Source organism: Epinephelus moara, chromosome 8, assembly GCF_006386435.1.
Source record: "Epinephelus moara isolate mb chromosome 8, YSFRI_EMoa_1.0, whole genome shotgun sequence".
NCBI classification, from domain to species: Eukaryota; Metazoa; Chordata; class Actinopteri; order Perciformes; family Serranidae; genus Epinephelus; species Epinephelus moara.
This window is the reverse complement of record NC_065513.1, coordinates 21,649,710-21,664,280: the sequence shown is the minus strand read 5'-3', so window position 1 is coordinate 21,664,280 and position 14,571 is coordinate 21,649,710. Positions and strand designations below refer to the sequence as shown.

At 42.6% G+C, this 14,571-nt stretch overlaps 1 protein-coding gene across 1 annotated transcript in view; it reads right to left on the bottom strand.

Moving 5' to 3' along the window:
* The window catches only part of gas2l1 (growth arrest-specific 2 like 1), a 30,086-nt gene that overhangs the window by 5,832 nt on the left and 9,683 nt on the right, over nt 1–14,571 (bottom strand). Inside the window, exons 2-4 of the mRNA XM_050050033.1 lie at nt 11,655–11,762; nt 4,858–4,954; nt 811–1,120 (exon numbers count right to left, since the gene is read on the bottom strand). Coding sequence (XP_049905990.1) covers nt 811–1,120; nt 4,858–4,954; nt 11,655–11,762 — 515 coding nt within the window. The remainder of the gene's footprint in view (nt 1–810; nt 1,121–4,857; nt 4,955–11,654; nt 11,763–14,571) is intronic.

The window sequence follows — 14,571 nt, the reverse complement described above, 5'->3', positions numbered from 1 at the left end:
AAAGCACTTTATTTTCCTCATACTGTCTGTGGTGGAACACTGGTACCCACCCTGTGTCTGAAACAGTCCATTTTAGCGCCTGTGTCTTTAATACCCCCTCTCGGAAAAGTCTATTCTGCTCTGACTGGTCAGCATTTCCAGGTTTTCTGTTTCTGCTTTATTGGCATCTCTGCACCAATAAATTCATGCTCTGCATTGTTATTGTAGCCTGAAGAATGACTGTAACGTAGTATAGTGACATTTTCTATGATGATAAATCACTAGTTAACAATTCTAAACCAAAATCTTCACAAACGGACATTTTACAGCAGGAATATGATCCAAAATTAGGTCTTTGCTCACAAGGATTACGATTACATAGGTTTCCCTCGTTATTTTACACTTTAGCCACTTTAAGATGAACATACAATATTGTATATACGACAGAAAATAAGGAAATCACAATAGGTCTCCTTTAACTGAATGAAAGTAGAAGAGAGTGGGGAAAAGGTGAGCTGAGTAAATATGTTTTGTGTCCACCTTGTAGCCACCAGGAAATGCTGCAGGGTGGCTGTGTAAGACAGGTTTATCTGGTCAATGTCACCTGAGATTAGATAAATCTGCTCTGGTCTAATCTGTGGCTTCCTGGCATTTGTATTTGTTGTTTATTTTCCCAGTTCTTTGTGTGTGCCTCTCTGTCTGTTTGGTCATCTGTGGGCACGAAGGAGCAAGCAGCAAACACTGAGCGTGATCTGCCAGGCTACTTGCGAGAGATTAATCTCTTATCATTAACACACTTATCCGCACACTTGTGTAGACGCACACACTCACCTGAGAGGATTAAAGTGGCGGGGCTCTGAGCGGTCTCGTGGCGGCCGTGGGAGTAGAGTGCGTGCTGCACTGGAGTCCAGCTCGGTGGGGGCGGAAGGGTTCTGGGAGCGGCCAGACCTCGTGGAGGTGGAAGAGGCACATGGAGCAGAGGGGGGCTCCAGGGAGCGCCTGTCAGGAGGTTTATAAGGTGCAATGCCATCATTTCGCCAGTGTGGACCCGGGCTGGTAGAGCGGGAGGAATGGGCGCTTGAGGACTTGCTGTGGCCGCCCTGGCCTTGGCCACTGGCTTTAGCCTGGTGGTACCGGTGGGCTGTGGGGACAGATTGATGACAAAAGTTAAAGACAGGCTTCAAACCAGCATTGTCAGACAGCCTTTAAAAACAGTAATCAAGGGTATTTCTTACATCTAAACTTCGTTTGCTCTGGTCTGCATCAGAGACCACTTTGTTACAATGCTGCATATTGCCTTTAGTTTGATTTGTGTTCACATGGCAGCATGTACAAGCAGACCGAAATCTGCAATGCATGAGGAAACTGTTCTCATTGGTCAGAATTTTCATGCAGGAAAACTCTGGGAAGTAAGTCGATAAAACTGCAGCTAGAGCAGCTACGTGACACACCCACTAGCTACATGACTCACCCACCATAGCTACACATCAGTCCACGATAAGCCCCCTTCGCTCCTTGACCTGGAATCAGAAGCCCGATGAAAATGCTAAGGTAGCAATTAGCTAGCTATGAGATATTAGGTTAAAAGAGAGGTGAATAAGGTTAGGCTGAGGGTAATAGTAAGGGTTACATCTTGTTACTTATAAAGTTAATCACATCTTCATTTATAATGAAAAATAAACTGGATAACTGCTACTTTGGCCTCATATTTACTCACTACATTGTCATGCTGTAGCAGGGGTCAGATAACTATCATGACGGTGGGTTTGTCTTGTACTAGTGGAGGGCACCGTTTGTAGGTGTGTGTCGTGTACACTACAGATGAAAGGTGTTTGCAACTATATACGCCTCCCCAGGAACAGCACCAGGTTTTGAAGCCAATTTGACATAGCAGCCAAAGGTGGAATTACAACTTCCAGGGTCTGTCATGTGACATCATGGGGCCAAAAAATGTTTTTTCCTATAGACTTACATTCAGAAAGAGGCATTTGTAAATCAGCGGATACATTTTTTGGGCATCACAAACCCTGAAAAATGACTTGTTTCAATATCAGAATTTAATTCATTTGGTCTTATAACATTTTGAAAGTCTATAAGGGGCTTTTAAATCATTGTATCCCCATTCAAATTAGCAGAGGGCTAAACTCAAAGGTAGCCGACTTGGCCGGTGGAAGTCCCTGGTACGTCTGCTCTATGGGCTCATGTAATTTTATACCCAGAGATCAGAATGAAGGGGTGAGAGAGGAGGGGTGACAATCCAGCAAAGGGCCATGGGTTGGAACTGAACTTACGGCCACTGCAGCAAGTACGTAGCCTTTGAACATGGGGCATCTGCTCTACCAGGTGAAGTAGTGGGTGCTTTTATGGGAACGAAGGGGGCCTCACCTCCAATGCTGTATTCAGTTCTCTTCATACACCTATGTGTAGACTCCAGAAATAGATTCATACACTACTTTCCAGTTTCACAATGGAGGACCAGCTATGTGGGTTGATCTTGGCCCCTGTCATTGTTCATTACATTGTTTGCATTTAGTCAAACTATACAATTTGAGAATGAGGCACAGATGTAAAATAATGTGTTGATGCAAAGAAGTTGCCAAAGGCACATATTAAGACTGTTAAGGAGGAGGGTTACAGTAATCCTCCTGAACTGTGACATGCTCATTAGCCAAAAATATTTTGGTAGATCTATCAGGTATGTCTGTGTTCTTCAAAACAGCCTACACCTGTTTAGCACTGATGTGCTCTAGTGTAGCTGAAGTACACACTCAAGCACTGTGCAGCCGGCTACGGGAGCTGGTTTAATCCTAAAAAAGAGTACAATGCTTCCTTCAGCTGGGTTGGATCAAGGTCGGATCATGTTCTTATTTCAAATGAACCGTACCAAACCATACCAGAGATTGTTTGTGACTGAGGATACGTCTCTGACAAAGTCACAGTCTGATTGTTTTGGTTCACACTCAAGTGCAAGTGTGATGGCTGTGTTCACAACCCCCTGAACAAACCACACCAAGGGAGTAAACGCTCCAGGGTTTGATTCAACCAAACTAAATAAGGCAGGTGTGAAAATGCCCTTAAAGATCCAGAAATATATCATAACTAACAACTTCAATGTTATCACGCTCTTGGATAGCAGCAGTACATAACATGCTGTATGCTTCCCTGAGCCAGGGATAGACAGACCCTTACTTGTTAAACAAGCCGACTACAGAGATGCTGATGATCACATCATTTAGGGAGACATTTATAGAACACAAAAGGCATATTTCTGTGATCACTTAATACTGTGTGATCTTCAACATGGCCCCTTGTGGTTAGAAATGTAGCACCAATTACAACTTCAGCTTGTGTCAGCTGTCGAGGCCAGACGCTTGGTCCTTGACATCACCACCTCAGCAACAGTGTGGACTCCACAGATAAGGAGGGATGGTCTCATCCAGCATAGTGTACAGGCATGTATCACTGCTGCTAATCAAAGTGAGAGTAAACATTTAATGGTTAGGGATTATAAGGCCAATGTCTGTGTGTTGCATTGCTACACAGATGTGTTGTGGGATCAGGTAACTGTAGAGGAATTACGGAGTCACAGTGACTTCACATTTTCCATTACAAACGCACATCAATTTGCAGACCTACATTTCCTGGCTGGAAGTAATTTTGTTCTGGTTTCAGTATGAAAGAGGCCGATTGTTGCTGGGCGATAGAACTGTGTTAAATCAGTCGAAAGCAAAAATCACAATGTTGAAACAACAGAATTAAGGACCATGGGTGGAATATGAGACATTGGGCCCCTGGGCACAGACATGCAAAAGGCCCCACCACCTCTCCTTCATAAGAGCAAGACAGGCAGACTTTGTGCTGGTTTTTCCTCTTTATTGTTGTTTTGTGTCTCTTTGAAGTTTTCAGCATCTTTTTGTGGTTTTGTGTCTCTGCGGTAATTTTGTGTGTCCTTATGGTTGTTTTTTGTTCCTTTATACTCGTTTGTGTCTCTTTGAGGAATATTTGTTTCTTTTTTGGTCATTTTGTTTCTTTCTGTAGTTCCTTGCATCTCTTTGTTGTTGTTTTATGTCTCTTTAAAGGTCACTTTGTGTCTCTTTGAGGTACATTTGTGTCTTATTGGTTGTTTTGCATCTCTTTGTAGTTGTTCTATACTGCTTTGTGGTTCCTTTGTGTGTCTTTGTTGTTGTTTATGTCTCTTTAAAGGTCAATTTGTGTCTCTTTGAAGTATATTTGTGTCTAATTTGGTCATTTTGTGTCTCTTTGTAGTCGTTTTGTGTTTCTTTGTAGTTTCTATGGATCTCTGGTGATTTTGTGCCTCATTGTAGTTCATTTGCATGTCTTTGTTGTTGTTTATGTCTCTTTATAGGTCAATTTGTGTGTCTTTGAGATACATTTGTGTCTTTGTAGTTGTTCTGTGTCTCTAGCTCCTTTGCATCTCTTTTTAGTCATCATGTGGTCATTTGTGTCTCATTGTAGTTCCTTAGCATGTGTTTGTTGTCATTTTGTGTCTCTTTGAGATATATTTGTGTCTAATTTGGTTGTTTTGTGTCTCTTTGTAGTTCCTCCGCATCTCTTTGAGGTCATTTTGAGTCTCTTACTGGTTGATACCTGTTAATTTAAGTGACATTTTGCAGGTGAAGGTCAGGGGCCCCTGAGACTTTTGGCCCCTGGGCCTCAGTAATCCATCTATGACTAAGACTGTATGACAAACACAATTTCTCAACATTGCTGACCTTCACAGTGTTGTAGTCTGTACATATTGCATCAGATGTGAATCATTTGTCTATGATCTTAAATGCATGATGAATTATGCAACAACGAGACACAACAATGAAATTGTTTTGTAATGGGCTGACAGGGAACAGGAAGTGACCTCACCGAAAGCAGCACAGCGACACGGGTCATGCTTGTCCAAATAGTGCTCTAAAGTGTCCCAGCCCCCTCCAACACGCACCATCACATGAGTACGCAGGACCTGAGGGGAGAAAAGAGAAAACAAGTCTTCAATAGATAAACGGAGAGTAACACACACATTCGTGCACAAATAAAATGGCTAAACCTTTTGATATACTGCTGCACTACCACACACACTGCACAAGTCAATAGATATGCAAATTCCACAAGTGGGACAGCTTGCTGAGGGCTGGCTGGTCCTCAGTGTTATGCAACATCTAGATGCACCCCTGCCTGTGCCCCTGCCTCTCCCTCCCCCACACCTCCTCTTTCTCCCACATCACCCCCAGCTGCTGCCATTATGAGGGCTGTTCATTGCCATGCCAACTCACAATTAAACAGAGTACGGTGGCATAAGAAAGAGCCAAAGTGCTGTGAAAGACACTCTCTTTTTGGGCTCTCTCTCTCTCATGCCTTCCCCGTGTTTTCAGGGGGAAGCAGGGTGAATTAGCATGGTAATAACAACTCACCCTGATGTCCTCTCTGCTCCTCAGCTGAGACTTCAGTTACCGTGGAGAGGACCAGAGAGGAGAGGGGGCCTGGGTTGCTAAAACAGAGGGGGGTCGGTGGATATGTCACTTCCTACTCTCCTCTGCTCTTTGAAGCACACACATCCACAAGATGAGACCGAAGAGTCTCGCTGCCTCCAGGCAGAATCTGCCTTTACTGAGGCAATGCAATTTGCCTGATGTGAGAGCCCCGTGGATGCGTCCCCCTGCCTTGGGTTGTGTAATAAGGTCTGCCAGCCACATGTTTTTAAGGTTGTACCCGTGTCTCTAAGGGCAGGCGAGGCAAAGCCATATTGGTACATCTGCGTGGGCTGGCACAGAGTTTATTGCCACCAAATCACACGTGGCCCAGCGCCTCATCTCTGGGTCCCTGACCGTGTGTCAGAGAGAGGCCACAGACATGTGCACCAAAGTCTGACCCCACCTTCTCTCTAATACAATCCCTGCCAATCCACTACAAGTCTTTTCATCGGCCTTGCTCTCCTACTACATGAAATCCGTCAAAACAGCTGATCTGCTTATCTCTATCAGACCTGATGGTATAAACTGCTTACTCTCCTCTGCCCTGGCCTTATGTCAGTAACAGGTTTACTGTTTGTGTGATGCTGCGTGACCATCGTGTGCCAGCAGTGAAAAGCAAGGCTGTGTGAGTTCATGTCATATTTTTATCATCACTGATGAATAATCTACAATACATAAACATCATAAAGCTTGACAGAGATCCACACACTGCAGAGTACCACTGCAACTGATAATTAATTTCATTGTCAATCAATGTGTAATTTATTTTCCTGAAGATGATATCCTCAAATGTCTTCTTTTGTCCACAACCCAAATATTGAGTTTACTGTCATAGAAGAGTAAAGAAACCATATTCAAATTCAAGAAGCTGGAATCAGAGAATTTAGACTTTTTTTCTTAAAAAAAATATTGAAACAGATTAACTGATTATAAAATTAGTATTATTTATTATTATAAAAGTTATCAACTCATCAATATTATCACTGCAGCTCTACCACAGAGGTATAACAGTTGCAACAAGAACAGGAGGAATAGACCTGTTACAACACACAGCAGACAAACTTGTACTCTGTCTAAGCAGTTTGCAGAATAGATCTGCAGTCACCTCTGACTCTCTCTGCTATCACTTATGTTAGTTTTTGCTTAGAGTACACAGTGGCGACTCAAGGTGGGACCTCAATGGCTCCATGGCCCCCTAATACAACTACTGGTCCCGCCACTGTCTTTAAGAAGCTGTGGCATGCTCATTTTAAGCAAGTGCAACGGTAGTGGTATATTGTGAAACTACACAACCTAAGGCAGTGGTTCCCAACTGGTCTAGTCACAGGGTCCAGATTGCCCCATAGTCATTAGTTAAAGGTCCACAAAGTGACTAGTTTGTAGTCTTTGTTAAGTAGCTGTATGTTATTCACTCACTCTACAGCAAGATATGGCACTTCAAAATAAAAGCTTGGGCCAGAAATTCACTATACTTTCAAATTTAAGTGTGTTTTTTTTTAACAAACTTGACATGTCGTGAGTCAATTGCGGTCCATTCAGGACCTGCAACCCACTTTTGGACCACGACCCATCAGTTGGGAACCACTGATCTATGGCATCTATTAGTATCAACCATGTCAGCATAGCTTGTCTTTCAGGGAGCTAAATGACTCTACAAAGTAAGGCTAAATTTTGGCCACTTTCAAAGAGGTCTCTCACACTCTCACTTCAAGATAACCCAGTGAACATTTCTATCTATGGGTAGCCACCAGTTTCCCCTAAACTTGAGAGGGCTTGTTCCCAGTAAATGTTTTGTTCCTTCCAATCAATTAACTTCTTCAAATCAAAGCTGTATATTTGTCCTTTTAAGGAAAATGACAACCAGTCTGTTTGAGGAACAATGAATCACCAAACATGCATCGATACGTGACACATTAAAACAGGATTGCTGTGGAACTCCAAACTCTTACTGTACCAGTATTAGCCTATGCACATCATCACAACTTTCAACTAGCCTATATACTTCAAGTGCATAATTGAATTCCTGAAATACAGTTTGGGCTTTTGGTTTTGGTGTGCCATCCCAAAATCTTCAGTGGCCCCATCTGGTCACCCCTAAGAGAAATTTCTGGGGGTGCCACTGAATGTAAAATGTACTACAACATAGGTGTTGTTGTGACATATATAGACATGGCTTCATATCTCAATTTAATGAATTTGTTACTGCTTTGGAGGAGGGGTAACTACCATGATGGTAACAGCTACTGGGAATCCAAACAAACAAATATCTTTGTGTAACTGGAGTGGGATAATTGCACGACTATAAAAAGAATCATCAAGGGTATTTAAAACGCTGTATGATTAAATCTTTGTGTTACTGTATTCTATATCACTTGTTTCCATATCCAACAAGCTATTTATGCATTTCATATTTTATACATAACGCTGCAGCACTGCTGAGCAGGCCGTTTAGGCTAAATAGACGATTTGGGACCATGTTCCACTTTAGATCTGTGGCTTAGCTGCCTTATTTCCCAACCACTGAAGGGGTATCACAGTCTTCAGTGGAGAGAGACCCAATCCCTGTTTCTATGGCAACAGCGAACAGAGAGACTTCTTGTTATCATTGCGGGGGCGTGTTGAACCGATTTCTTCTTAAATCTTGCTGGTGAGCTCAAAAATTAAGCTCATGGTTCATTTCAGCTGTTGTGCCCTGCGACTGCAGGCATCTCGACCTCCCTGGGGACAAAGACTCCTTATTGACCCCCCCCCCCCTTCATATGGCTCATTCACCCATTCGCTTTCTCCGCTTCATCCCCTAGTTCAGCGCGAGATCCTTGTCAGAGCTTTGTCAGCTGAATAGGGGTTTGTTGGCTTTCAAAAGCGGCTGCCTGCTTCCACCCCTCAGAAGAATAAGAGAAGTGTGTTGGCCGCACTCGGGCATATGCGTGATCACTGTCATCCCCAGGGAGGAATCAGGAGAGGGCGGAGACAGTGTGAAGAGAGCTAATCTGACAAGTCAAAGGCTCCTGAACACACACACATACACAGACGCGCACACACACACACACCGCGAACAGGCCCGTTTAAATATGTCTGTCATTAAAATGGCTGTTCCGACAGGCCAGCATGAGTTTCCAATCATCTTAGGGACTGTAGGAAAATTATTAGGGGGGAGGAGAGGTTATGTATTTTTAATTTTACTGAAGGGAGGGAGGTCTTTTATTTTTTCCCTCATCTCAAATTTATATTCCAGCCTTCCCTCACAGGATTAATTTAACAGACGCTAATGATGGCTTTAGTGCACCTAATCGCTCATGATTGTGCATTTATGACATGAGATGAAAAAGAGAACAATCCTGTCTCTGTGTCACGACTTCATTTAACACAGATCAACCACTTTAGTCTGCATCATGACCGAGAGTAAAAGATGTTAAATGGGTCACGTAAAGTTCGACAATATAAGTTTGGCCTTTTACAATGTCTTGGAAAAATCGAGTGGCTGGAATATTAATCATTTTATGTGCCTACATTTGGAAATTGCTAATGTGCGCACTGATAGCTAATGAAAATGATCACGGTTACAGGGACGAACAGGTTATATGGATCAAAAAGCCTGAGACACAATGATTCCTATACAAATGCTGTTTAAATAATATGTTTATGATAATAAAGTAGTCCGCCTACAGTGTTTATTTTGGGTCTTTACATACATGACAACATATTGAAAAAACATTTAAAACTATGGTAATTCTATTTGTTTTACTTAACTCCCATGATACTTTGCCTGGAGAGAAAGTCGTTTTATCTCAAAGAAAAACATTCAAAGCTTATGACAAACTGCCAAAAAAAAAAGCCAACAAGATGCAGCAGCAAAACTTTGTGTTCCTCCGGCTAACTTGTGTCATCTACTCTAACAACAAGAAACAGTCATGGCTGCTGGTGGAGACAGAAAACGACTGCACATGTGGAAAGCACCTGTGGTTGAAGCTGTCATCGTCAAGCGAAATGATAATGCTCGGTCACATAATGCCCCAATGTGATGTTCCCTATTACTTTATATTCATGTAATAAGCATACAAATGTCAATTAGATGGTAATCTGCATGAGGAATAAGCAAAAAGAAAGTGTCTATTATAATCATCCGCTTCTGGTGATCAATTTGACCCCGACTGACATCGATCCCTATAAGAGGGCGCCACTGTATTTCACTAATATGTTAGAAATTCTAGAGACTACGCTGTCTTTAAGTCTTTACGCTCAGCCTAATGTAGTTATTTGTGGTGAAAAGATTCATCAGTACCATATTTTAAACTGTTATGCAGAGAGTGTTGCATTTATTAATTATGCTGGGGAGAGTCTTGCTTTGTTAAAAACTGAAACACAAGATTCAACCCTAACATTGTTTTACAGTTAATCCTACTGAATGCAGTACACATGACACCTTCGAGGAATGTAGAAGAAGCTATTTCCCAGAAAAGGAGTGTGCCAACCATTGCTTCACACAGTGGTGCTGCAAAAAATGGAGAAATATTGACATGCAGAGAACCTGTAATGCCATCCAATGAGTCCATTAATCTGGTTAGGGCACATTTTAGGTAAGTGAGACTAAATCGATCCCTGGTATACGCCAGCCTTCCTGCCTGGTCCTTTGAGGCCTGATGTGGGTTCAGTGGCAGCTCTTAGAGTGAAACTGAGACAAACAGTCCAGCAGAAACAGGCTACAGCCAAGATAAGGGCCAACTAAGGAAATGACGTAAAGCTCTAATTGTGTCCCAGTGGGAAAAAAAAGTACAGTCCTGGGAGTGGGCCAGTTAGTAAACACTCACATGAGACAGAGAAATCACAATGCTGTTACATACGCTGTACAGTTCTCTGGGCTCTGAGGCCGACGAGCAGCTGAGGGGTTTATCTGTTGCTACATAACCCTGTTCTCCTTGAAACAACATATGATACCATATGCTAACACCGTATGGTTCCATGCAATTACTGCAGGCTTCACAGTCTTCTGTGCTACGTGCCGACGTAGCTTTTATATGCAGGTGAACATGTGGTGTTAAGCTGACCTTTAAGACAATTCAGGTTTATTACAACGTAGGTCAACTTTTCATTGTTTGGCTTTCATTTTTATCAGAGATCTGGCAACATTGCTACAACGTAGAGGTCAAGAAACACAAGCGGTCGAACTGTTTGGTCAGATAAAACACTTTGTCTGGAGGTGAAATTTAAAGTGATAACACTGCACATTAATTTTTGACAAGTACAATAAAAATAATCTGGCGGGAAAAAAAAGTAAAAAAAAAAAAAAAAAGTACTCGCACGTTGCCATCTAGCTCCAAATTATTTTTCTATTCAACATGAACTTGATGACCTTTTGATCACAAATGTTTTTTAACAAAATATTTAAAAACAGTTTGGTGTACAAATGTCACGTCAGAGCAAGTGCATGAATTTGAGCTCTGCTTTTGCCTTTCATTGAGTTCAAATGCATGTGCCTGCCCAGTGTCCATGCCTGAAACAGTGTATGCCAAAGTGTTTTAAATAGTAAAGTTTTAGCAAATCATGGGTGTTTGGGAAGTACTGAGCATACCACAAGTTATGTGAGAGTGTGTTAAAAGATGTTATATATAGTTTTGCTGTTGTTGAACGTAGCCCCATTTTACTCTGATTCATCAAAAAATTTCTTTCTTTTTGGTTTCTTCGTTCATCATGGAGGCATGTGAGAAAACCAAAGACTTCTTCTGAAATTCAACCTAACACAGGGTGAGTAGTTGGTCATTTGCGGGGGTTAAGTATTCCAATAAACCAGGAGGTCAATCTGCAAACTGTGATGGATGTATACCATAGACAGCTTGGGTAATAATTAAACCAGTCATTTTAGTTTTTGCCTGTACAACTGTACCTGTCAGCTTTCTTTGTTGTGATATAATATAATATAATATAATATAATAAAGATCCTTAAATAGCTTAATTCAAGAGCAGTTTTAGTCTGTGAGTTGTATCAGTAATAATTAAAGACATTAATCTGGATTAAAAACCCAGTTTTAAAGACTAAAATTTTGTTATATATAGCATCTTGAATCCAACATGTTTTACTGAAAATATAATGCACTATTATCTTCCTGTGAAATCTATAAACATAAAATATGAACACTAACACATGTCTCATGGCTCACAGTGACACATAATTTGCTCATGTTGGTGAGGGCTTACCCTTATGAAGATCAATGCACTGGAGTCTCCAACTTTGTACTTCCCCTCCGACACCTTGATCATAGGAAACTGAGCCGGACAGGAACAGCGGCCCAGAATCTCACGCACCTGAGGAGAACAAAACAAAAGCAGTTTAACATCCATGGCACACAAACATGACACACACATCCGAGAGGAACCTGACAGTGATCCCTTCCTGTTCTTCGGGTCAGTGCCCCCACATGAGATCATGTTTAGTCACATATATCTGGATCCATCACCAAAGCGCGGCCAGTCCTGAGCGCTGTGTGTCAACAACACGAGGTCTCTGTTTTATGGTGTGAGAAATGAGCAGTCTTTGGCTGCCTCAGTGCACAAGGGTGTTGAGTGTGGAGATTGTTTGTGCGTCATCTTCCTGCCAACTTTTCTCTCTGAGCACCCACTGGGTGTTAGGGTGCCCCGCCCCGCTCTCTCACCACATTAAAAGTCCTGCTTCATCTCCTCTCTCCAGAACATTATGGTAATTCAGCTCACCGCAGAGTGTCACAAAAGCACAAAAATACATATGTGGACATGCTAATGAATACTCTGCCTCTCTGCCCTCTGGGCTGTTACATGACAATGTTTCTGGTTGTGACATCATAAACTGAGGAGGGAAGGAGCTCAGAAACCAGACTGGTGGTGATGATGTCAGCAGGCCGGTGCTGCCAGCTGGGTTTTGAATCAAGAGAGCCAGAGCTTGTGCCCTTGCTGTGGTTGGGGGTGCTTATTAGGCACAGACACAACTGCAGGGTGGAGCGAGGTCCGCCTGTGTTGCACAGGCCTGGGCTCTTGCAGGATTGGACAACTTTGATGTTTTTCTTGGCGTCTCTCTCAGACAAAGGCGTATGCGCAGTTGTTGACCAGGAGTGAAAGAAAGTAGAGCAGGAAAGCGGACAGAGGGAAGCACAGGAAGACAGGAGGGGAAACTGCTCCATAACTGTGTGTGCAGGAGCAGCCATTACCACTGGCAGGGGAGTATGTTGTTGGTATTTAAAGGAACAATTCACCCACAAAATAATCACTCAGCCAATGTTACACTGAATTCCTGCAGGAATCTTTAGCCACTTTTACACTGCCCTTTCAAGGTGGTAATGTCGTCGCATTTTTCCACCTTACTATTCTGTATTAGAGGTACAATCATCGAAAATGGGACAGATTTGTCTCGCTTTTAAGCAGAAAGTGAAGGTAGAAACAGCGGCAAATTGACATCTATGTAAAAAGGACAGCAGGCAAAACAGGACCATGGACGAGACTGGTGTGACATTTTAACGACGCATCAGGTTTGGGACCTACTGCTGAGAGTTTTAAAAAGCAGCTGTTAGCAGTTAGCAGCTAACTCAAAGAAGAAGAAGAAGAACAGCAGCCAAAAACGTCCGCAAATTAGTTAGACAATGAGGTCTGGGAGCTCCTCACCCTCCGATCAGAGGAAAAGATCAACCACAATATAAAGAGAATGGTAAATGAATATTATTGCTACGTTATGACATTGTTGTTGTTTAGAAAGCAACAGCGGCCTGTAACGTGGGTTACATGTCACAACCGTCACGCTTCTTTTGCTTCCACAACGCTGGCATGCTATCTAAAATCGCACACTGGCGCGGCATGACGCCTGCACTGTTTGGTTCTGCATAAAAAAAGCAAAGCTGGCGTAATGATGCGTCTTTGTTGCAGCCCTATCGCAAGATCTCTGTGTGAAAAGGGCTTTCATTTTTTCTGCATGCCTCCAGGGAAAAATCCAAATATATTAATAATTCTTAATGCACTGGAGTAAAAGGGGGCTGTTTAACAAACTGCTAAACTATGTCCAAACATTGGCTTACTTACAAACTCTCACACAACTCATGCAGGATAATCCAAGTCTCATTTATCCAGTCCTATGATCAGTACTTCCCAAAAACATGCATTACCATTTAAATGCATTGGTGCATGGATAAATGAGACATGTATTATTCTGTATGAGCTGTGTGAACGTTTGTTAACAGATGTTTTGATTTAGTTTTACTACTGTAAAAAACAGGATCCCCTTTGACTCCAATTTTCTCAGTTTTCGGATTCTTTGCTCACCACAGAGGCACACAAGAAAATCTGAGTTTTCCTCACATAAGACGGGGTGAGTAATTGGACCATTTTGTGGGTGAAGTATCCCTTTAAGTGATCAAATGACGTGTTAGAGGAAAATGTCAGGTTGTGAGCTCCCACCCTTTGGTTGTTTACAGTAGCTTTCATGCTGTGTACTGGGCTGAAGGGATATGGCTCGCATGTGGCATGTGTGTGTGTGTGGGCAGGCTGGCCTGTAACACCTACATTATCGTGTATGTGGAAAATTATGGAGGCACCTGGTTATTTTCTTGAAACAGCACCCCTCATTCCTCCCCATGCTGATTAAAGAGGGAGGTAAGCCTCAGCACCTCACCTGCCTCTCTGTTCTCCCTCTCACCTGCTTCTGTCTTTTCTCTCTCATCTGCTTTGTTGTCTGTCAGCCTTTACTCTGAGCCTGTGCACTCGCTGACCAGCACTAAATTTGTCTTTGCTTTCTTTGTTTTGCTTACATTTCTAACATCTGCTTGCTCCCTCTCTTCCTCTCCGCTCTGTCACTCCGTCTTTCATTCTGTCAGTAGGTGGACGAGCCCTGTTTGGAAAAACCCCGGCCAGTGACTTAATGGAAAGATTGCTATGGCAACAGACACACACAGCCTTACCCTTCCCGTTTTAACTGTACTCTTTTTTTTTTTCTTCATTCTCGCTATAGTAAAGCCTTTCTCCTGCTCCCAAAAAACCTCCCCCAGAGCTGTTCAGCTGAGGTCATACGTTTTCCTCCAGAGGGAAGGTGAAGGACTCGGAACACTGTGTCTCATACTCGGCAGGATACACAGTCCAACCGTGAAGGGTTTTAATA